The sequence below is a fragment of the Oncorhynchus mykiss genome, chromosome 2 (genome assembly GCF_013265735.2).
Source record: "Oncorhynchus mykiss isolate Arlee chromosome 2, USDA_OmykA_1.1, whole genome shotgun sequence".
Classification (NCBI taxonomy): Eukaryota; Metazoa; Chordata; class Actinopteri; order Salmoniformes; family Salmonidae; genus Oncorhynchus; species Oncorhynchus mykiss.
Window position 1 is genome coordinate 56,955,332 of NC_048566.1, and position 22,130 is coordinate 56,977,461.

At 42.4% G+C, this 22,130-nt stretch overlaps 1 protein-coding gene and 1 long non-coding RNA gene across 5 annotated transcripts in view; one reads left to right on the forward strand and one right to left on the reverse strand.

Moving 5' to 3' along the window:
* Positions 1 to 22,130, forward strand: part of LOC110492317 (transcription factor SOX-6) — a 158,698-nt gene that overhangs the window by 86,251 nt on the left and 50,317 nt on the right. For 3 of the 4 annotated variants that reach the window (XM_036951228.1, XM_036951218.1, XM_036951237.1), the window contains exon 5: positions 16,380 to 16,469. The exons of the other annotated variant lie outside the window; for it this stretch is intronic. In XM_036951228.1, coding sequence (XP_036807123.1) covers positions 16,380 to 16,469 — 90 coding nt within the window. The remainder of the gene's footprint in view (positions 1 to 16,379; positions 16,470 to 22,130) is intronic. 4 annotated transcript variants of the gene reach the window in all.
* Positions 12,817 to 16,455, reverse strand: LOC118941078. The gene is made up of 3 exons (XR_005037355.1): positions 16,354 to 16,455; positions 13,250 to 13,400; positions 12,817 to 13,156 (listed from the first exon to the last, which is right to left on the reverse strand). It is a non-coding gene; the product is annotated as an uncharacterized LOC118941078 (long non-coding RNA).

Sequence of the window (22,130 nt, forward strand, 5' to 3'; positions counted from 1 at the left end):
ACCAGACATTTCTAAGTGACCCCAAACTTTTGAACGGTTGTGTATATACAACAACTGGAAGGTGTTATTTCTATAAAATGTCAGTATAATGCTGCATTCTGATTTCAATTACTGTACAACCTTGTACCGTGACCACATTTGGGAGTCAGCCTTAAATGAAATGTGAACTCATAACTTCTTGGTCGCTAGCAAACAGAAATGTCCTGCTATAGTGCAGCTACATCACCAGATCTGTGAGCGTGAAAGAGATATGGCCACAGACTTATTGGCAAGAATGCACTTCTGCACTTTGCTAAAAGCTGCCCAGATTCAAGTAAATAATTGTCCAATTATCACCACCAACATAAAACTAGCAGTGCTCAAGGACACTTGACGTAGAGTATACATGAATTATTTGGGGATTTGAACCTTTTAGTTGGAAGTGCATCAATGCATCTGCAGTGCCACCAGGTTCATACGAATTGCATGGAACATACTGTATATTAACACACTCTTAAAAAATAAGGGTAGGTTTAGGGTGTACTACAGTGTCGTTACCTGGGGTGCAACCAGGTAAAATGTCAACTTTACAGGTGCACTCACATGGTACAGTTTGTCAACATGTAGGTATAATGGGACATTTTTCTACCTAATATTTGGAATATAAGACACGATCATCACTGCATTTTGATAAGTGGGAGCAATATACTGGTGGGGCTCATTAGCATATTTGGAGGTGTGGTGAAATATGTGTATTTGTGCCAACCGTCAGTGGAAGTTTTGTAGCAGTTTAAGTGTTTGATGGTTATGCCAATTACAATCCTTTGATACTGTTCATTCTGCAAATGTTGTAAGATAATGTGTCGTTAATGAGCAGCCCTGAGCTGCACCGTGAAGAGGTTATTATGAATGTTCCAGTAACTTATTGTGAACTTGTTGCTGTGAATTACTAATTTCTTAACTGGAAACTACTTGCTGCCACCAGCAATCTTGACAATAACCTACCTTCACTGACTCTTCTGTTGACAACATGCACATCACTTGCTGATTGGCATCATACTGCAACAGCACCAGCCTATCAGAATATTGCAGGCGTGGCTTTCAGCTAGCTTTTTTGGTCTCCCATAAGGTAAGGTTATCCCAGTTAATTTGCTCTGTTTATAAACATTAAGCTTGTACACTGTCAGTTCTTCAGCCTTGTTAAAAGGCTGACAAGTGCATGTGATACCAAAGAACCATACAATAGCTCATTTATGACTAGTCACCATGTAATTGTAATACTCACTTCCCTTCCAGACCATCAAGTCAGTGAGTGTGATGGATTAGCAATAATCCACTTGTAATTAGTTGACCATAAATTAAATTAAACATTAACTTTCTGTGAACCAACTTGCATTAAGCTACTGGAAATGCACAGTAACCTCTTCACAGTGCAGCTCTTGATTTTCACAAGTTTTTAAAAAGATTGCAGTACTGACAATATCAAAAGAGGTGCTCAACCTTCATCAACATAATGATAAAACCACGTAAACTGGTACACCATTTCCACTGACGGTTGGCACAAATACATCATATTCTAGACCATACCCCCACATATGCTAATGAGCCCCCACCAGCACAATGCCCCACCTCCATTTCAAAGTGCAGTAGTGATTGTACCTAGTGGGAAGCGGGAATTTACCACATACGACTGGCAAACATCCACTTGTATGACCCTCCAACTGTTAATAACTAGTAGGAAACATGCTTATCATCCCTGAGCTCTGAATTATCCCACATGCTTACCTCTGACAAATGGTTGCAATTTCAAATCCAGAGAGTATTTATGCACGTTTAGGGCAATATTCTATCATATCCACGCTAGTGGACACCCACATAGCGATTGTTTTGGAACTGCTTTAGAGCTGTCAAATCCACAAGTGTCTCATGCCATTATACTTGAAGCAGAAATTGCTATTGGCTGCATAGAGCTGCGTTAAGGGATCCCATGTAGCCTTACAAGTTGGAACACTGGAATGTGAAATGTAATCTACACCTAGAAATCCTCATTATTGTTAGCTATTGAGTGTTTACGCTTGATCTCATTGACTCTAGGTCTTAATGTCAAGTGTCCCTCTGATCTTAAACTTTTTAGTTGATAATCACACAAATATTGACTTGTTTCCGGGCAACTTTTATCGAAGTGCAGTAATATATTCTTGCCAGTAAATCGGGCCTTTCACATGTGAAAACATTTGTATTTGGAACACTTCACATGTGACATTTCCAAAAACACATGTTTTCACATGTGCAAAACATGTGGGAAATGTCTTGTGAAGTCATGTGGTTTTTCCGTAAGGGGTGGTATACGGCTTGTAGTGGCCCTTGCAATGATTTTTCTTGTGTGGTCCAACAGACTCTCACATCTCCACAGCTAGTTTGGCCTAGGGTAGCTCTGCCTGCATCCCTAGGTTGTGTTTGAAATGGCACGCTATTCAATATATAGTGCACTACTTTGACCAGAGCGCTATTCCCCCTCGTTAAAAATAAGGCACTATATAGGAAATGGGGTGCCATTTGGGACCCATCGCAGGCCTGGGGATCCGATCACAACATCTAATGGCTTAACCAGCTGGAGGGCAACATCAAGGGAGTCCAACTTCGCTTAACCCCTGTCTGTGACAATAGACTCATTGTGTGTTTCTCCACTTTGTTCTCTCGCAGCGATGATAGGCCATTTCAGCATCTCTGTCAATGCCACTCAAAACGCAGAGCGGGTTTTCCCTTGGCACTATTGTTCCTGGGATAGATAGAGGGAGAGAGAGAGTGTGTGTGTGTACATGTGCACTCGCGCTGATCCCAATTAGTCGACTGGTCGATTGTTTGGTCGTTAGGCTGTTGGTCGACCGAGATTGTTTTAGCCGAGCAGGAACAAATATATATATATATTTGCGCCAATCTCAGTGAACTAATCCATTACGCAATTGCAGAGCCTCCAGAGAGGCATGCAGAGACCAAATCAAACTCTGTACCGCATCGCCATCCACCTCCCATTGACATGGTTTGTTGGTAAGTGGGGGCTAAAAGCAAATTTATGCTTGATCCGAAAATGTGGTCGGTGGCTCCATATGGAGGGTGTGACGCAATTGCGGAGCCTCCAGAGGCATACAGAGACCAAATCAAACTCTGTACCACATCACCATCCACATGGTTGGTTGGTAAGTGGGGGCGGTGCTTCCTGTATAAACACAAACTCACTTCCTTCCAAACCTGGACAACGTTAGGCCAATTGTACATCACCCCACGGTCTTCCCGGTCGTGGCCGGCTGCGACGGAGTCTGGGCGCAAACCCAGAGTCTCTGGTGGCACAGCTAGCACTGCGATGCAGTGCCCTAGACCACTGCTCCACCTAATGCCCTGACTTCTGCTGAGGCCATATCCCCGTAAATGCTGCATGGCAAATGCAGACGTCAGATTGACCATGCGGCCAGATGCGCAATGCACTTCCAGAATGCGCTCTCTCCTGGCCATTTGTGCACATTCATTGTTTCACAACTTCATAATGTGAATTCTTTGCGTTTCATCGATAGTGTATATCAATTCCCGATTATATATCAAATAAAATGTTATTTGTCACATACACATGGTTAGCAGATGTTATTGCGAGTGTAGCGTAATGCTTGTGCTTCTAATCCCGACAGTGCAGTAATATAGAACAGGTAATATCTAACAATTCCACAACAAAACCTAATATCTAACAAATTCCACAACAAAACCTAATACACACAATCTAGTAAAGGAATGGGTTGAGAATATATAGTACAAGTATAAAATATATGGATGAGCAGTGACAGAGAGGCTAAGATGCAATAGATAGTAAAGAATAGATAGTGAAGGATACAGTATACAGTATACACATATGAGATGAGTAATGTGAGATATGTAAACATTGTTAAAGTGACATTGTTAAAGTGACTAGTGTTCCATTTATTAAAGTGGACAATGATATCAAGTTTGTAGGTAGGCAGCCGCCTCTCTGTGCTAGTGGTGGCTGTTTAACAATCTGATGGCCTTGAGACAGAAGCTGTTTTTCAATCTCTCTGTCCCAGTTCTGATGCACCTGTACTGACCTCGCCTTCTGAGTGGAAGTGGGGTGAACAGGTAATGGTGGTTATTGTCCTTGATGATCTTTTTTGCCTTCCTGTGACATCGGGTGTTGTAGGTGTCCTGGAGGGCAGGTAGTTTGCCCCTGGTGATGCGTTGTGCAGACCGCACCACCCTCTGGAGAGCCCTGCGGTTGTGGGCGGTGCAGTTGCCGTACCAGGCGGTGATACAGCCCGACAGGATGCTTTCAATTATGCACCTATAAAAGCCAAATGTTTTCAGATTCCTGAGGTTGAAGAGGCGCTGTTGGGCCTTCTTCACTACACCGTCTGTGTGCGTGGAACATTTCAGTTTGTTGGTGGTATGTACACAGAGGAACTTAAAACTTTCCACCTTCTCCACTGTTGTCCCGTCGATGTGGAAAGGGAAGTACACCCTTTGCTGTTTCTCTTTTGTTTTGCTGACATTGAGTGAGAGGTTATTTTCCTGACACCACACTATGAGGGCCCTCACCTCCTCCCTGTAGGCTGTCTCATCATTGTTGGTAATCAAGCCTACCACTGTAGTGTCGTCTGCAAACTTGATGATTGAGTTGGAGGCGTGCATGGCCACGCAGTCGTGGGTGAACAGGGAGTACAGCAGAGTGCTGAGAACGCACCCTTGTGTGGCCCCAGTGTTGAGGATCAGCGGCATGGAGATGTTGTTTAATACCTTCACCATCTGGGGTCAGCCCGTCAGGAAGTCCAGGACCCAGTTGCACAGGGCGGGGTCGAGACCCAGGGTCTCAAGCTTAATGATGAGTTTGTAGGTTACTATGGTGTTGAATGCTGAGCTGTAGTCAATGAACAGCATTCTTACATAGGTATTCCTCTTGTCCATATGGGATAGGGCAGTGTGATGGTGATTGCATCATCTGTGGACCTATTGGTGTGGTAAACAAATTGGAGTGGGTTTAGGGTAACAGGTAGGGTGGAGGTGATATGATCCTTGACTAGTCTCTCAAAGCACTTCATGATGACCGAAGTGAGAGCTATGGGGCGATAGTCATTTAGTTCAGTTACCTTAGCTTTCTTGGTAACAGGAACAAGGGTGGCCATCTTGAAGCATGTGGGGACAGCAGACTGGGATAGGGACTGATTGAATATGTCCGTAAACACACCAGCCAGCTGGTCTACGCATGCTCTGAGGACGCGGCTAGGGATGTCTGGACCGGCAGCCTTGCGAGGGTTAACACATTTAAATGTTTTACTCACGGTGGCCACAGAGAAGGAGAGACCACAGTCTTTGATAGCATTTAATTTGTTTGAAAACAAGATGTCGATGTCCTCGACGGGGCTAGTTTTCTTTTTGTAATCCGTGATTGTTTGTAGACCATGCCACATATGTCTCGTGTTTGAGCCGTTGAATTGCGACTACACTTTGTCTCTTTACCAATGCTTTGCTTGTTTGATTGCCTTACGGAGGGAATAACTACAGTGTTTGTAATTGGTCATGGTTCCAGTCACCTTGCCATGATTAAATGCAGTGGTACGTGCTTTCAGTTTTGCGCGAATGCTGCCATCAATCCACGGTTTCTGGTTAGGGAAGGTTTTAATAGTCACAGTGGGTACAGCATCTCCTATACACTTCCTTATAAACTCGCTCACCGAGTCAGTGTATACGTCAATGCTATTGTCTGAGGAAACCCGGAACATATCCCAGTCCACTTGATCGAAGCAATCTTGAAGCGTGGAATCCGATTGTCCGACCAGCATTGGATAGACCTAAGCACTGGTGATTACTGTTTTAGTTTCTGCCTATAGGAGGGGAGCAACAAGATGGAGTCATGGTCAGATTTGCCAAAAGGAGGGTGGGGGAGGGCCTTGTATGCACTACGGAAGTTAGAGTAGGAGTGGTCAAGTGTGTTACTCGCTCGTGTACTGCAATCAATATGCTGATATAATTTATGTTGCCTTGCTCTCATATTAGCTTTGTTAAAATCCCCAGCTACAATAAATGCAGTCTCAGGATATATGTTTTACATTTGCATAAAGTCCAGTGAAGTTCCTTGATGGCTGTCTTGGTATCTGCTTGCGGGGGGATATACACTGCTGTGACGATAACCAAGGAGAGTTCTCTTGGGAGATAATATGGTTGGCGTTTGATTGTGAGGAATGTCAGGTGAACAAAAGGACTTGAGTTGTTGTTACAATTACACCATGAGTTGTTAATTATGAAACATACACCCCCGCCCTTCTTCTTACTAGAGGGATGTTTGTTCCTGTCGGCGGGATGCACTGAAAATCCCGTTGGCTGTACCGACTCCAACAGCATCTCCCCAGCTAGCCATGTCTCCATGAAACAGAGTATGTTACAATCCCGGATATCTCTTTGGAAAGCAACTCTTGCCCTAATTTCGGCTGCTTTTTTAACTCGGGACCGGACATTAGCGAGTAATATACTCGGAAGTGGTGGGTGGTGTGTGCGCATCCGAAGCCTCACTAGAAGACCGCTCCGGCACTCTCTCCTCGCGGCGGCTTTGATTTGGATCGGCCTCTGGAATCAGTTAAAATGCCCTGGGAGGTGCAGACAAAGGATCCGCTTTGGGAAAGTCGTATTCCTGGTCGTAATGCTGGTTGTGCTGTTGTGCTGTAAGTTGACGTAAGTTGACGTCTCTCTGATATCCAATAGTTCTTCCTGGCTGAACGTAATAGCACTCAAGGTTTTCTGGGCTAACAATGTAAGAAATAATCCATAAAAAACGAAATACTGCACAGTTTCCTAAGGACTTGAAGGGAAGCTGCCATCTCTATTTGCGCCATCTTGTCAATCATATATCACCAGTGGTAGATTTACCGTTAATTCCTATCATTTCTAATCTACAGTGTTTGTTACTTTGGTTACTTGGTTTATTTGTTTGCTTTATGTAGGCTATTTTTACATAGTTGACAATAGCAATGTAAGTTAATTTGTACCATGTTCATTTAGATTTGGATAGAATTTTTATTAACCACATGACAAGGATTTTGAGATATGAAGACGTTATTATAAATTCAATGAAACTGTTTTACGAAAGTGTGCATATGAAAACCTTAACTGGCACGCAGATCGGTAGAAATGGTAAGATAAATTGGCATTCAACATGAGAAAGGTTGCCGACTCCTCGTGTAGCCTTTTACCGGCAACTTCAGGAGAGTAATGGCAGAATCTGTGAAAGCTAGCAGGAGCGGGAGGAGTATAGTTGGGTCAGGTTAAGATCTCTGGCGCCCTCTTGAGACATTTGTTTTATTTTATTTGTAAGCTTAAAGCATCAGACAAGCTCAATGCATATAGGTGATTTTATTAAAATGCATCGATATATGTCTATATATGGAAAAAAATACGCGTTTAAAAAGATGCCGACCAAATGATTGGTCGAAAGAACAGACGAATTTCGGTCTACAAAGATTTTTTTTAGCCGGGGACAGCCTTAGTCTGTGTACACGTGTGTGTGTGTGTGTCTTTCAGTGTATCCGGAAATACCTCTCTAAAAAGAGGCGTGCAACTATTCCGTCTAGCCTGCCTGACAATCTGTATAATTAAGCGCTCCTATTCAGTCACCCTTGCTCGTACCTTTCTATTTCTTTACAACTGTACCAGTCATGTCACTAGCAGTTACTTTTCCTCACTTAGGATTCATTATGTTTCATAGACCAATCATCTTTTCTCATATCATAATCCTCTTTTCTCATAAAGCAAATCCCCATTTAGGTGTTACCTGATGGCCATGGTAGCTATTGTCGGTTACACGCTACGGCCTAGTCGCAAAGGGCACCCTATTCCCTATGTGGTACACTACTTTTGTCCAGGGTCCATAGGGCTCTGTTTTAAAAGTAGTGGACAATGTAAGGAATAGAGTGCCATTTGCGACACAGCCTCATCGTAAGGGGGCGGGTAATGCAGAGAGTAAGTGTCGTCTGAATGAACAGTGATCCTTTGTGGAACCCACATTATGTGAAGTGTGTGTTTGTGTGTGTATGCATGTTGGTGCTTGTGTGGGTGCAGGCAGGTGGTAGTAGTGGTGGTACAGTGGTAGGTAGAGGTGGTGCAGAGAGAATAAGGTCAGGCTAAGGGTTAAGCCTGTAGGCTAATTATACAAGGTATTTGACTCGAGGCTTGGCATTGCCACTGCGTTTGCCCTTCTCTATAGGATTGGCAGCTTGCGCGCGTGTGTGTGTGTATGTGTGTACGCGCATACGTACATTTGAGTGTGTGTATTTTCCAAGTTTGTGTGATTGTACCTCTTCCCATCCTCCTCTATATCGTCGTCTGTTTCCCTGCTTTCCCCATAATGAAGAGGGATCTCTGCTGTAATGATCTGTGGCAGAGTGCCTTAACTACATCAAGCCATGGGATGCCCAGTAGCCTTTTCCACGGCTTGGCAGTTGGCCAAATGATCATATAGTCCTCTTTGATAGACCTCATCCAGTCCCGCACACACCTCCCTGGAGTACCTGAGGTAAACCAGAACTCTCTCAAATACACCAAACATGTTTGTCTTTTTTTGAAACAACTGTTTTTTTTACCAAGGACATTTTGTATCCCCCAATTTTCAAAGAGTAGCAGGCCTTCAATTAAGCATGTGGCATAAAATACACAACGTATAGTGGTTCAGAGTTTGTTTTAAAGAGCGGGAGGCTGTAATAGTGTCTGTGAGAGAGTTTCATAATCACCCCCCATTACAGATGATATATAATGAACCAGCTGCTTGTGTGACGTACTTGTGTGCTATTCTCTCTCTGTGCGTCCGGATGTCTGCCCCTCGGATGTCTTTCCAAACCCCTCGGATTCTCCCTGTTCGGATGCGTCGACAGCGGTGGGGGCCCTTGGGTAGACATACTAGGTTGGCCTCTCACTTTCTAAAGCACTCAGCTGTCGACCCCAGCAAGAACCCCCCCCACCCCCCAACACCTCTTCTACCCCCTGTGAATCCAACCACTCCCACCCCAACCTCCTGTCACCCTATGCCCCCCCCCAACAACACTTCTATTGTGTCTCCGCCTCACATGGTGTTGGGGATAGGGTTTCCTCAAATCACGAGTAAAGTGCAAACCGAATCCAATGGACTTTTTGGATGAGTGCGGAGGGGTGAGGTATTCTGAAACATGACAGGGGTGAGACGTTCTCTTTCCTTTGAATTGTATTTTGCACTGAGAGACTTCAGGTGTGATAAGTAAGTACTTTGGTCCTCTGTAGCTCAGTTGGTAGTACAGGAGGTTGGTGGCACCTTTAATTGGGGAGGACGGGGGCTCATTGACTTGTGCGGAATGAGTGGAACGGTATCAAATACATTGGAGGGGAAAAAAAGAAGGTTTTGCTCTGTTCTGGCCATTATTATGAGCCGTTCCCAGGACTACCCGTCCGTACAATGTATGCGCACGTAAGTCGTTTAGGATACAAGCGTCTGCTTGTATACAGTCGGGTCCGAAATGATTGACACCCATTTTTATCAAGGTTGTCAATCATTTTGGACCCCACTGTATAAGTCGAGGCTGGGTTATAAGTTGACGGTTAAACGCTTAGCATTACGTTTCTTCATACTATAATTGTGCTAGTTGTGCGACTGACCACCGCGACTGTCACACAAGTAACCGAGGGCTACCCAGAACAGGACGACATTCGTTGACTGGGGTTCAACTTTGCAGAAGGTTCAGCGAGAAATGTACTGTACTCCATACGAAACATTTCTATCTGCAACTGCCAATGTAGCCGCACCCAACGGGATGAAGCACAGTAGCCGTTTTATACCAGAAAACTGTGTGTGCCTCCCAATTCCCTACATTTCTACCCTTCTGGGCACTTTTTCCACTTCCCTTTCATATACCTAATCCAACGGGATTCAAGTGCGTACTTCAGGGGAAAGAATTGGAACATGAAGAGAGGGGAAGTGGAGAATGGCTATAGGGTGGAAGCTTGTGGGTCAGATGCTGGTCAGTTGATGAGGTCATACAGGGAGGCTAGTATGCTGCTACCCTCTTTCATCCAGCCCCCATCCACCCTCTCTAAAGGAGCAGCTTGCAGGCATTCACCAACCATGGCCCAACATTTAGACCAGGGTGAAGTTCACCCAAGATACTGATCTTGAGTCAGTTTTGTATTTTTTCCCCACTAATGGTTAAGGTTAGGATTGGGGAGGCCTAGCTGACCCTAGAGCTGTACCTAGGAGAAACTTCACCCTGGAGCCCGTGGCTGGCAGCTCGAACAAGAGAGAGAGAGAGGCAGAGCAGGTGTCATCTGACAGATGAAAATAGTGTCTCTGTAATGGACACGGCGCTAACACGCACAACACACATCTGACTCAGACTCTAATGGTTTTACAGCACTTCGCTCTTGTAGTGGCTAGCTGGCTTCAGTACACACATTTACTTGAATCCTTAGGCTACTTGTGTGTGTGAGACAGAACAGAGCTGTGTGTGAAGTTTGGTTGCTATAGGTTTTGTGGCTGTATCTTGGGGGGGGGGGGGCACTTGTGTGTGTGTGCGTGTACTGTATGTTAGTGGCTGTGCTGTATGTGCTAAAGAGAGGATCTCTCCTTTCCTCTCTGGCCTCTCTTGTGTTTGGACATATGTTGAGTTTTATTTCACTCCGACATAAATCCTCCTGGCCAGCTGTTCAGCCCAGCTGCTCTCTCTCTATCTCTGTCTCTCTCTTCACTCTCTGTCCTCTCGCTCTCTGTCTTTCTCTCCTGCTCTCCAACTGCAGTGCAACATTGAGTACTGAGTACCCCCTTCTGAACTAGGTATAGTGCATGTGTCTGATCCGCCCTCTTAAATAAGAAGTGGACTAACAGTAGATGGTAGCTGAGCAAACGTTGTTAATTCGTTGCTCTACCCACTCCATTTGCTGTGGGTTGGAGGAAGAGTTGATATTGCTCATTCGTGTATATTGATTGATTTAGACTTGGGTGGGGGATCTCAATGGTTCTCTTATTCTCTTAAGCTTCAGTGCTGTAGGTATCATGCATTAACTGTTGGGAGGATAAAAAAAAAAACTAACCTTAAATTAGCGTTTAGGACAACTGCTAGTGTGTGTGTGTGTGTGCGTGCGTGAGTGTGTGTGTGTGCATGTGTGCGTGCGTGCGTGAGAGAAAGCAAGGGAAAGAGAGAGAGAGAGAGGAGAGATATCATTATTTTCTTTCCAAGTGGTGACCTCATGCTAGGCTACTGTAGACAGTAAAGGCTCGGCTCCTAAACTCCTGGCAGTGTCCTCCCTCCACGACTGTTGACGCTTGCCTGCCGCACACCATTACACGCCTGGGGTTTCTGTTAAACACCATAAACACTTGCTTTTGGCACAACGCTGAGACAGCCAGGTGATAAAAAGTCTGTTTACACCAAACACAATCTCTGATACTTGGCTGGCTGGCTGGGCTCCACAGATTTACAATGACAGCGTTGTCTGTGTGTGTGGTTTAGCAACCAATAGAAGCACCGTGGGGCTTTCCTCCCACCTTATTCTCCTCTTTCTTCTCCTCCTCTTTCTCCTCTTCTCCTACCTCTTCTCGCCCCACTCTCTCCTTTTTCCTCTTCTCCCCTGCTCCCCTTCTCCATCCTTCCCCTTCTCCCTCACTTCTCTGGACTTTGTTCACAAGTCGTTCATCATTTGAATATCCCCTCTATTAGGGGAAGGAGAGTGAGTGTGGAATTTTTATCCAGTCCCCAATCTAAACAGCACTTGATCCCCATTCTGTAGGGTTAAGAAAGGAGGGAGAGATAGAGACCCATCCAGGGTTAAACACACCATTTCCTCCTCTCTTCTCCTCTCCATTCCTCTGCCTCTTGCTCTTCCTTCCTCCTTCTCTTTTCAGATGTGTTTATCAGTTTGAGGGTTATAAATCGTGGATAACCGTCACACACACATGCGCGTGCACGTAATGTACACACTGTAAAACTTCTCCCTTTAAATGTACAGCATTATACTGGCACCAGAGTTGCCAGCTCAAATCTGTAATGCTGTAAACGTACAGTGACATTCTCCCTAGTGCTGAGCGATTAACCACAATTTTGGGTTTTTAAACAACTGTTTGGCCTAAGTCGGTTAAATTATTTGAATTACATTTAGTTTTTTCTTCTTCTTGTGATCTCAATGCGCAAATTGCACAGTTTCTCTGAAGATAAATCAGATCCAGCCTGAACTGGGCGATGTAGTAGGGAGTTGTAGTTTTCAGCAGGCCAATATTCTACATAGTTTAGTGCATCAAATGTGGTAATTAACTACAATGACCATAATCCTTTGCACATCTACTTGTCTGGTCTGTGTTTTTTTTTTACGCCTGTTATGGAGGTGACAAAATATTGCACAATCGTGAGGGGATATAGAGAACAGCTGTAGCTTCGAGGGGTATCTCTACCTGAAAATACATGATCTAAGTGATTGATAGTTGGTATTCAGCAGTCATAAAAGTATCCCCTATTTACTTTGAAGAACTACAAAATATAGAGATGTGATTTCTTGGAATTCACTTATAAAGTCATCAAATAAAACAACTGTTATGTACACAACTGAAATATTGTATTAAAGTAATGTGAATAAATGATGGTTAATAAGTGAGTAATGGGCAGTTACTACCGTCATGGGACTTTTTTTTTGTGTGTTACAGCATTCAACCCAAATAATCAAAACCGAAATCAGGGATGATGTTTTAATAATAGAACCGAAACCAAACCGACTGTAAATAGCACTAATCGCTCAGCACTACTGAAGTCGTAAAATGTAAGAAAACAATACATTTGTACATAAAATGTGTTTATTCAAATTGGCAACAACATTAGCAACAAAGGAAACAACCGACTTGACAATAGAAGTATAAACGGTTAACACATATGAGAGCATCATTGCAACACAAATCTAAAAAAGATATTGTGTGGGGGTGTGGGCGGAGAGAGAGAGAGACAAAGCGAGAGAGGGAGTTGAAATTAGGATTGGGTACAATCCTAGATCTATGATCAGGGGCAACTCCATTTGAGGAGCAGAGCATCCAGGAGAGAGAGAGAGAAGTCAGCATGGCATCAACTGTTCCTCATGGGTCTCAATAACAATCCTCCTCAGTTCGGATTTTCTCAGCTATTTCTCACCCCTAGGACAAGCATAGAAAAAGTCATAATAGAATCAGAGACCGAGCACACCTGGGCTGTTACCCTGTGGGTAAAAAGACTGTGTGTGTACTCACCTCACCAGAGGTCTTCATTCGTTCAAACTCTGCGAGCTCGGTTGAGAACAGCTGGCGGTTGAGAACAGCTGGCTTCCTCTGGGCCACCTTGCCATGCACTTTGTCCCATCTTCAGGGTTCATCTTCTTGGGTTGATCTGAGAACTAGGAACCTGTGCAGCCACACGACATCAATTGAGTCGTTGAACAAATACAAGTAAGACCGCTATACAGACCTACTTCGAATCCTAGCTAACTAAATGAAACATTGCAATAGCCTTCACAATATCCCAGCTTATTTTACCCGACTCACAACGTTTTCTTTTCTTTCCGTGCCACCAAGCGTTTGCATTCGATTAGTAAAGTGAACAGGTTTAGCTAATACTGTCACATTATGAAACGGTGCTGTTTAAATTAAACAGGAGAGGCTATACGGACGCTCCTGGCCTGCAAAACTATGACGTATGTCGGCACAGCTGAGAGCAGAGTGATCCAAATCACAGGAGGACACTGTGTCCCGGTGTTGTTGCCGTTCACGCTCTCCCCATTCAAGTAGACTGTATCATGGGGAAATCTAGGTGGCTACCAACATTAGTTATTTATTATGTAGGCTGTTTTCCTACTTGAGATATAATATAAACAATTGGCCATTTTACTAGCTACTGCCAGCGACACTGTGTTACAGCTGCCCAGTGTGGCAAGCACCTTAGGTTGGCAGGTACCTCAAGACGACACCGGTGCACTGGTCATTAGTATGGACTTTAGCGGCTTGCGCGTAGTTTAACGGCCCATGGCTTGGTTCATGTGTAGAATGCGTCCCGTCAATCGGAAGAAAAAAACACTGTTGCAGCAGTTATAATATGGGTAATATCTTTTGAACTGCTAGAAACAAGCCATTTTCTCTGCAGTAATGGTAAAAACATAACGGTCACGAATCTGCGCTCAATTTATTCTCTGTGGCACTAAGAGGTGTATCTAAAAGCTTATCATCACAACGATTATCATCTTCTTCTTTTTTTCTAGGTCTCACAGCGAGATGTTTACGAGCAATTTAGAGCCGACTGAAATGGCTTGTGTCAACTTGCGCTAGCTATCTCAAACGTTAGCCATCTAGCTAGGTTAGCTAAGAAAACATGCAGTAATTCAACGTTGGCTCGCAATAAAGAGACTTATAAAACAAGTCAAGGTTCCGAACCACCAGCTGCTGAAAATATGCTTCCACTTCACAGCCGTTTCAAGAAGATATTTACACAAATAGTCTGAGCTTCATGTGTCACCTAACAGCATGAGGTTGGCGCCTGAAACTGATCATTTGAATCTACAGTAGGCATAAGCTGTTACTGTAAAAATAATGTGTTAGAGTAATTTTTTACAGGATTCTTAGTTAATAACAGTATTTTCCAGCATTGTTCCCATAATACAGTGCCATCTACAGCATTAATGCTGTAAAACAACATGTACAGCATTTTACTGTGCATTTTACAGTGTTTTACTGTTGAGATTACAGTCTTACAGTGCAGGTATGCACACACAAACACGCACGTTTCCCTCGTACAGCTTCGAAGCAAGGATGCAGAGTAGAATTATTAGATTGAATGTTATTCCCTAAGTGAGTCAATAAATCCTCCCTCTAATTCTACTTTATGCAAAGCCTAGCAGACTGTGTGTGTTTAACTCTCATAGTGAGGGAAAGACATTCTCTTCCCTTGGTTGTAAAAAGTTAAAATTACTACCAAATATAAACAGTACATATCAAGCTAGGCATACTTTCAGTTTGAGATTTTTTTAATTACATTTTTTATTTAACTAGGCAAGTCAGTTAAGAACAAATTATTATTTGCAATGATGGCCTACCGGGGAACAGTGGGTTAACTGCCTTGTACAGAACGACAGATTTTTACCTTGTTAGCTCGGGGATTCGAGCCAGCAACTTTTCGGTTACTGGCTCAACGCTCTAACCACTAGGCTGTCTGCCTAGTGGTTAGATGACAAACCATCCACAAATTACGCAGGATTTTGACAGCAAAATTGTATCAACTATCTACTATCTTGTTATTAGGGATCAGTCTTGGAAATTCCCTGTTTTGAGTATACAGGGTGGGAAATGCTTTTGGAATTACATTTTGAAAACCTCTTTTGTAAGCATTTATGTTCCGTCGCTGTTTGTTATGGGCTGCAAATGGCACCCTAATTCCCTGGTCAAAAGGAGTGAACTATGTAGGGAATAGGGCACCATTTGGGACACACCCATTGCCTCCCTATGTTGACCGTTGCTCGTGTTGATCCCATGTGATCCGTTGCAGCATGAACTTATTTACCATAATCATAATCCAGTGTAAACATGCTAGGCTTTAATGGGACCGAATAAGGGTATGACTCAAATGGTACCCTATTCCCTATATAGTGCAATTCTTTATTTTGTTTACCAAGGCCCATAGGGCTCCAGTCAAAAGTGGTGAACTAAATAGGGAATAGGGTGCCATTTGAGACACATGCTAAGTAAGTTGTGTACCCCTGGCAAGGGCCTCATGACCACAATAGCCTACACGCACAAACCTCTCAAACCAAACATTAAGCCATTCACAATGCTCATATGCTTATGAATGCTGGTCCTTTTGTTAGGATAAATTCTCACAAATGAGCCATTGTCCACTTAACCATTTTTCATCTAGAAAGCCTTTTAGTTTGTTTTTTTTAAATACTGGAATCGAAAAATGCCATCCTGACTGCTAGACTTCTCCGATCTCACTGAGGAATGAAACTGTTCTCATGGGGTTTACGACTCTGATAGGATTCTCTGGAAGATAGACTCATGCACACAGATACACAACAGCATGTATCCACACACACACACACACACACACACACACACACACACACACACACACACACACACACACACACACACACACACACACACACACAACCCCTAAGAGGCTTGTGTGTGTATGTCGGGTGAAAAGTTTAAAACTGGATGCATAGAGATGAAGGCTAATCACAATATTCTTGTCTTGCCTCATAGAAGCAAAATAGTCCCATTGAAATATTCAGAGTGGTATATTAGTTCCCATTGCATTCTGCTTAGGGTATAACACATGCCTTGTTTGAAAGAACCAAGTTACTGACTTGCGTGTTCCTCTCTCCTTCCGTAGAGTCTACCTGTGCGGAGACACTTCTGTCCAGGGACTGGAAAGACAGGAGGGACAGACTGAATGCCAGCGAGCTCCTAGGAGAGGTCAAAGGTGAGACGGCTGTTATTCACAGGCTGCGTCCCAATAATACCTCCTTTCTCATGCTGAACAGTTTGCCACTAACATTAAAACGTCCATACCATTTAATTACTTTGCCTGTAATGGTTTGGGACACATGTGACCATCACGTGACAAAACCAACGGGGGACCATGACACAATGTCCAAAGAGTGTCCTAAAAACATCCTCTGCAACCAACTACAAACTATACAAAACCTCCCAAGAATGTTCAGGGGTCCTTCAGGAAACTTTTACAAATACAATATAATGTAAGAACTTCTTATCAAGACAGAGTATTTCTCCTCTTGCTTGGTGAAAGCTGTTACCATTATGCATGTATTTATCCATATATAGGGAAACAGTCTAACCACACACCTATTTCTCACAATTGGTTGAGCAGTAAACCTTTTCCTGTCCAGGTTGTAATTGTAACTTTGAGTACCTGTACAAAAAAGCTGTCCACTTTCTAATGTTTGTATGCATCAGCAATAACATTTACGAGCATATAAATGAGGTGGGGTAAATGTACTTGTTTTTATTTTGGTTTTGGTATTTTATTAGATGTTTTAGTATAGTCGGCTGATGGAAAAACGTATCGGTAATGACTTTACATCCCTTGCTATATTGTGAATAAAAGTTACCTGTCTAACAGAACACAGAGGGTCTTCTTTAATGGAAGCCTGTCCAACATAATCCAGGTAGAATCAGGAATTCCCCCGGGCAGCTGTCCAGGCCCCTTACTTTTTTCAATCTTTACTAATGACATGCTACTGGCCTTGAGTAAAGCCAGTGTGTCTATGTATGCGGATGACTCAATACTATACACGTCAGCTACTACAGTGAGTGAAATCACTCACTTAACAAAGAGCTGCAGTTGTTTTCAGAATGGGTGGCATGGAATAAGTTAGTCCTAAATATTTTAAAAACTAAAAGCATTGTATTTGTGACAAATCATTCACTAAACCATAAACCTCAACTAAATCTTGTAATAAATAATGTGGAAATGAGCAAGTTAAGGTGACTTGAACTGCTTGGAGTAACCCTGGTTTGTAAACTGTCATGGTCAAAACATGTTGATACAACAGTAGTGAAGATGAGAAGAAGTCTGTCCATAATAAAGCCTCCTCTGCTTTTTTAACAACACTATCAGCAAGGCAGGTCCTACAGGCTCTAGTTTTGTTGCACCTGGACTACTGTCCATTCGTGGTTAGGTGCCAGAAAGAGATACCTCGGAAAATTACAATTGGCTTAGAACAGGGCAGCACGGCTGGCCCGTAAATGTACGAAGACAGCCAACATTAATAATATAAACCTCTCATGGCTCAAATTGGAAGAGAGATTGAATTCATCACTACCTGTTTTTGTAAGACGTGTTGACATGCTGAATGCACCGAGGTGTCTGTTTAAACTACTAGCACACAGCTCGGACACCCATGCATACCCTACAAGACATGCCACCAAAGGTCTCTTCACAATCTCCAAGTCAAGAACAGACTAGGCACATAATATTACATAGAGCCATGGCTACATGGAAGCACCTGCCGATATGACTGGGCAATAATGAAGATGAGATAATACTAGAGACTCAAGGACTTGCTTTGTGAAGTGTGGTGTCAAATAAGCAGAGCACTTCTTTATGACGGACAGACCTCTCCCCATCTTTACAATCATTGAATCAATATGTTTTGACCATGACAGTTTACAATCCAAAGTTATGTTGGCTTCTCAACCTGCTCAGCAGCCACATTATGCATGATCAGATTCATCTAAGGTCTAGAATTTAGGAAATGATTTGTGCCAAATACAATTGTTTGAGAGATGTTCAGGATTAGTTTATTACTGACCACCCATTCTAAAACTAACTCCAACTCTTTGTTTAGGGTTGCAGAGATTTCACTAACTGTGGTTGCTGAAATGTATAGTGTTGAAACATCAACATGCAAAAGCTTTGTTTTAATGCTAGTGGTTGTTCATTAGTTAAAATAGAAAAGAGTAGAGGGCCAAGAGAGCGCCCCTGCGGTACAGCACACTTTACATGTTTAACATTAGAGAAGCTTCCATTAACCTCTAGCACTTAGCCATCCCGGATCCGGGATCGTGAATACAGCCTCAAGCTCATTACCATAACGCAACGTTAACTATTCATGAAAATCGCAAATGAAATGAAATAAATATTCTAGCTCTCAAGCTTAGCCTTTTGTTAACAACACTGTCATCTCAGATTTTCAAAATATGCTTCTCAACCATAGGAAAACAATCATTTGTGTAACTAGTAGCTAGCTAGCGTAGCATATAGCGTTAGCGTTAGCATTAGCATTCAGCAGGCAACATTTTCACAAAAACCAGAAAAGCATTCAAATAAAATAATTTACCTTTGAAGAACTTCAGATGTTTTCAATGAGGAGACTCTAGATAGAGTTAGATAGCAAATGTTCAGTTTTTCCTGAAAGATTATTTGTTTAGGAGAAATCGCTCTGTTTGGTGCGTCACGTTTGGCTACCAAAAAAAAAACGAAAATCCAGTCATCAAAACGCTGAACTTTTTTCCAAATTAACTCCATAATATCGACTGAAACATGGCAAACGTTGTTTAGAACCAATCCTCAAGGTGTTTTTCACATATCTCTTCGATGATATATCGTTCGTGGAAGTGTGCTTTCTGTTCTGAATCCCAGGAGAAAATGCCCGCAGCTGAAGATTACGCACCAATTTAGACAAAGGACACCGGGCGGACCCCTGGAAAATGTAGTCTCTTATGGCCAATCTTCCAATGATATGCCTACAAATACGTCACAATGCTGCAGACATCTTGAAGAAACGACAGAAAGGGCAGGCTCGTTCCTGGTGCTTTCACAGCCATATAAGGAGACAATGGAAAACAGAGCCTCAGAAATTCTGCTCATTTCCTGTTTGAAGTTTCATCTTGGTTTCGCCTGTAGCATGAGTTCTGTGGCACTCACAGATAATATCTTTGCAGTTTTGGAAACGTCAGACTGTTTTCTTTCCAAAGCTATCAATTATATGTATAGTCGAGCATCTTTTCGTGACAAAATATTGCGCTTAAAACGGGCACGTTTTTTAATCCAATAATGAAATAGCTCCCCCATAGAATCAACTGGTTAAAGAAAAAATCCTCTGTGTTCTATTAGATAGACAGGTCTAAATCCATAATATGGTAAAGGTTGAAAAGCCATAACACATAAATTTGTTCAATAACAGGTTATGGTCAATAATTTCAAAGGTTGCATTACAGCTCCCACAATCTTCTTATTACCCATTTCTTTCAACCAATCATCAGTATTTTGTGTCAGTGAAGTACATATGTTCCCTTCTCTATAAGCATGCTGAAAGAGAAATAGCATTGTATCTGGTCAAACAAATAAAATTTAAAGTTTGCTAAGAGTCGGCAGTAAGCTGATTGGTCAGCTGTTAGAATCAAAGGATGCTTTACCATTCTCGGGTAGCGGAATGACTTTGGCTTCCCTCCAGGTCTGAGGATTTTAAAAAATCTCATTTTTTACCAGATTGATTAAAGATATAAAAAATAGCGGTGGCAATATAGTCTGCTACCATCCTCAGTAGCTTGCTATCTAAATTGTCACTACCTCACCGACACTTAAATTACAAAATTCATTATTAGGTATTTTATGCATGAATATGATGACTCACAGTTTATTGTTGCCATTTATTTCCGAAATTTGCCTACTTTGCCAATGAAATAGTAATTAAAGTAATTGTCAACAAAAGGTTTTTGTGATAAATGAGCCATCTGATTCAATGAAAGATGGAGTTGATTTAGTCTTTCTGCCTATAATTCCATTTAAACTATTCCAAAGATTTTTTCCATCATACTTTATACAATGTATCTTGGTTTCATAAAATAATTTTTTATTAATTTAAAAACATTGTTTCTCAATTTACAGTAAGTTTGCCAATCACTACTCCTTTTGCCTCATCCCTCTCAACCATGCAACTTTTCAATTCTTCATCAATCCACAGGGCCTTTACAGTTCTAACAGTCAGTTTCTTAATAGGTGCATGCTTATTAATAACAGGAAGAAACCATTTCATAAATGCACTAAGTGCAGCGTCTGGATGCCCCTCATTATACACATTCTTTCAACCAATCATCAACAAATATTTTTTAAAACATTTTCAACATAGGAATCAGTGCAAAACATTTTGCATGATCTCTTATTGTAGGCCGAGCCTTTGTAACTTTGTCTTTTCTAGATATGGCCACTGTATTATGGACTGTACATCCAGTGCGTATGGATACAGCTTTGGAGCAGAGTTCTGCAGCATTGGTAAAAATGTGATCAATACACGTGGATGATAAAGTGAAAGTATAGTTCCTGTACTGTTTGTAATCACCCTGGTAGGTTGATTAATAATCTGAACCAGATATGAAGCGAGGGCCAGCCAACGAGAACACACAGGTCGCAGTGGTGGGTAGTATATGGGGCTTTGGTAGTAAAACGGATGGCGCTGTGAAAGACTGCATCCAATTTACTAAGTAGAGTGTTGGAGGTTATTTTGTAAATGACATTGCCGAAGTCAAGGATCGGCAGGATAGTCAGTTTTACGAGGGTATGTTTGGTAGCATGAGTGAAGGATGCTTTGTTGCGAAATAGGAAATTCTAGATTTAATTTTGGATTGGAGATGCTTAATGTGAGTCTGGAAGGAGAGTTTAGAGTCTAACCAGACACCTAAGTATTTATAGTTGTCCACATATTCTAAGTCAGAACCATCCAGAGTAGTGATGTTAGACAGGCGGGCAGGTGCGGGCAGCGATTGGTTGAGTAGCATGCATTTAGTTTTACTTGCATTTAAGAGAAGTTGGAGGCCACGGAAGGAGAGTTGTATGGCATTGAAGCTCGTCTGAAGGATAGTTAACCTTTCTGATCTCCCCATCCCGGATCCGGGATCGTGAATACAGACTCAAGCTCATTACCATAACGCAACGTTAACTATTCATGAAAATCGCAAATGAAATGAAATAAATATGCCATCTCTCAAGCTTAGCCTTTTGTAAACAACACTGTCATCTCAGATTTTCAAAATATGCTTCTCAACCATAGGAAAACAATAATTTGTGTAAAAGTAGCTAGCTAGCGTAGCATTTAGCGTTAGCATTAGCGTTAGCATCCAGCACGCAACATTTCAACAAAAACATAAAAGCCTTCAAATAAAATCATTTACCTTTGAAGAACTTCTGATGTTTTCAATGAGGATACTCTCAGTTAGATAGCAGACGCTCAGTTTTTCCCAAAAGATTCTTTGTGTATTAGAAATAGCTCCGTTTTATACATCACATTTGGCTACCAAAAAAAACCGAAAATTCAGTCCTCAAAACGCGAACTTTTTTCCAAATTAACTCCATAATATCGACTGAAAACATGGCAAACGTTGTTTAGAATCCATCCTCAAGGTGTTTTTCACATATCTCTTCAATGATATATCGTTCATGGAAGCATGGTTTCTCCCCTCAATCAAATGGAAAAGTACAAGCAGCTGACAATTGCGCACCGAATTCCACGCAGGACACCAGGCGGACACTTGGAAAATGTAGTCTCTTATGGTCAATCTTCCAATGATATGCCTACAAATACGTCACAATGCTGCTAACACCTTGGGGGAACGACAGAAAGTG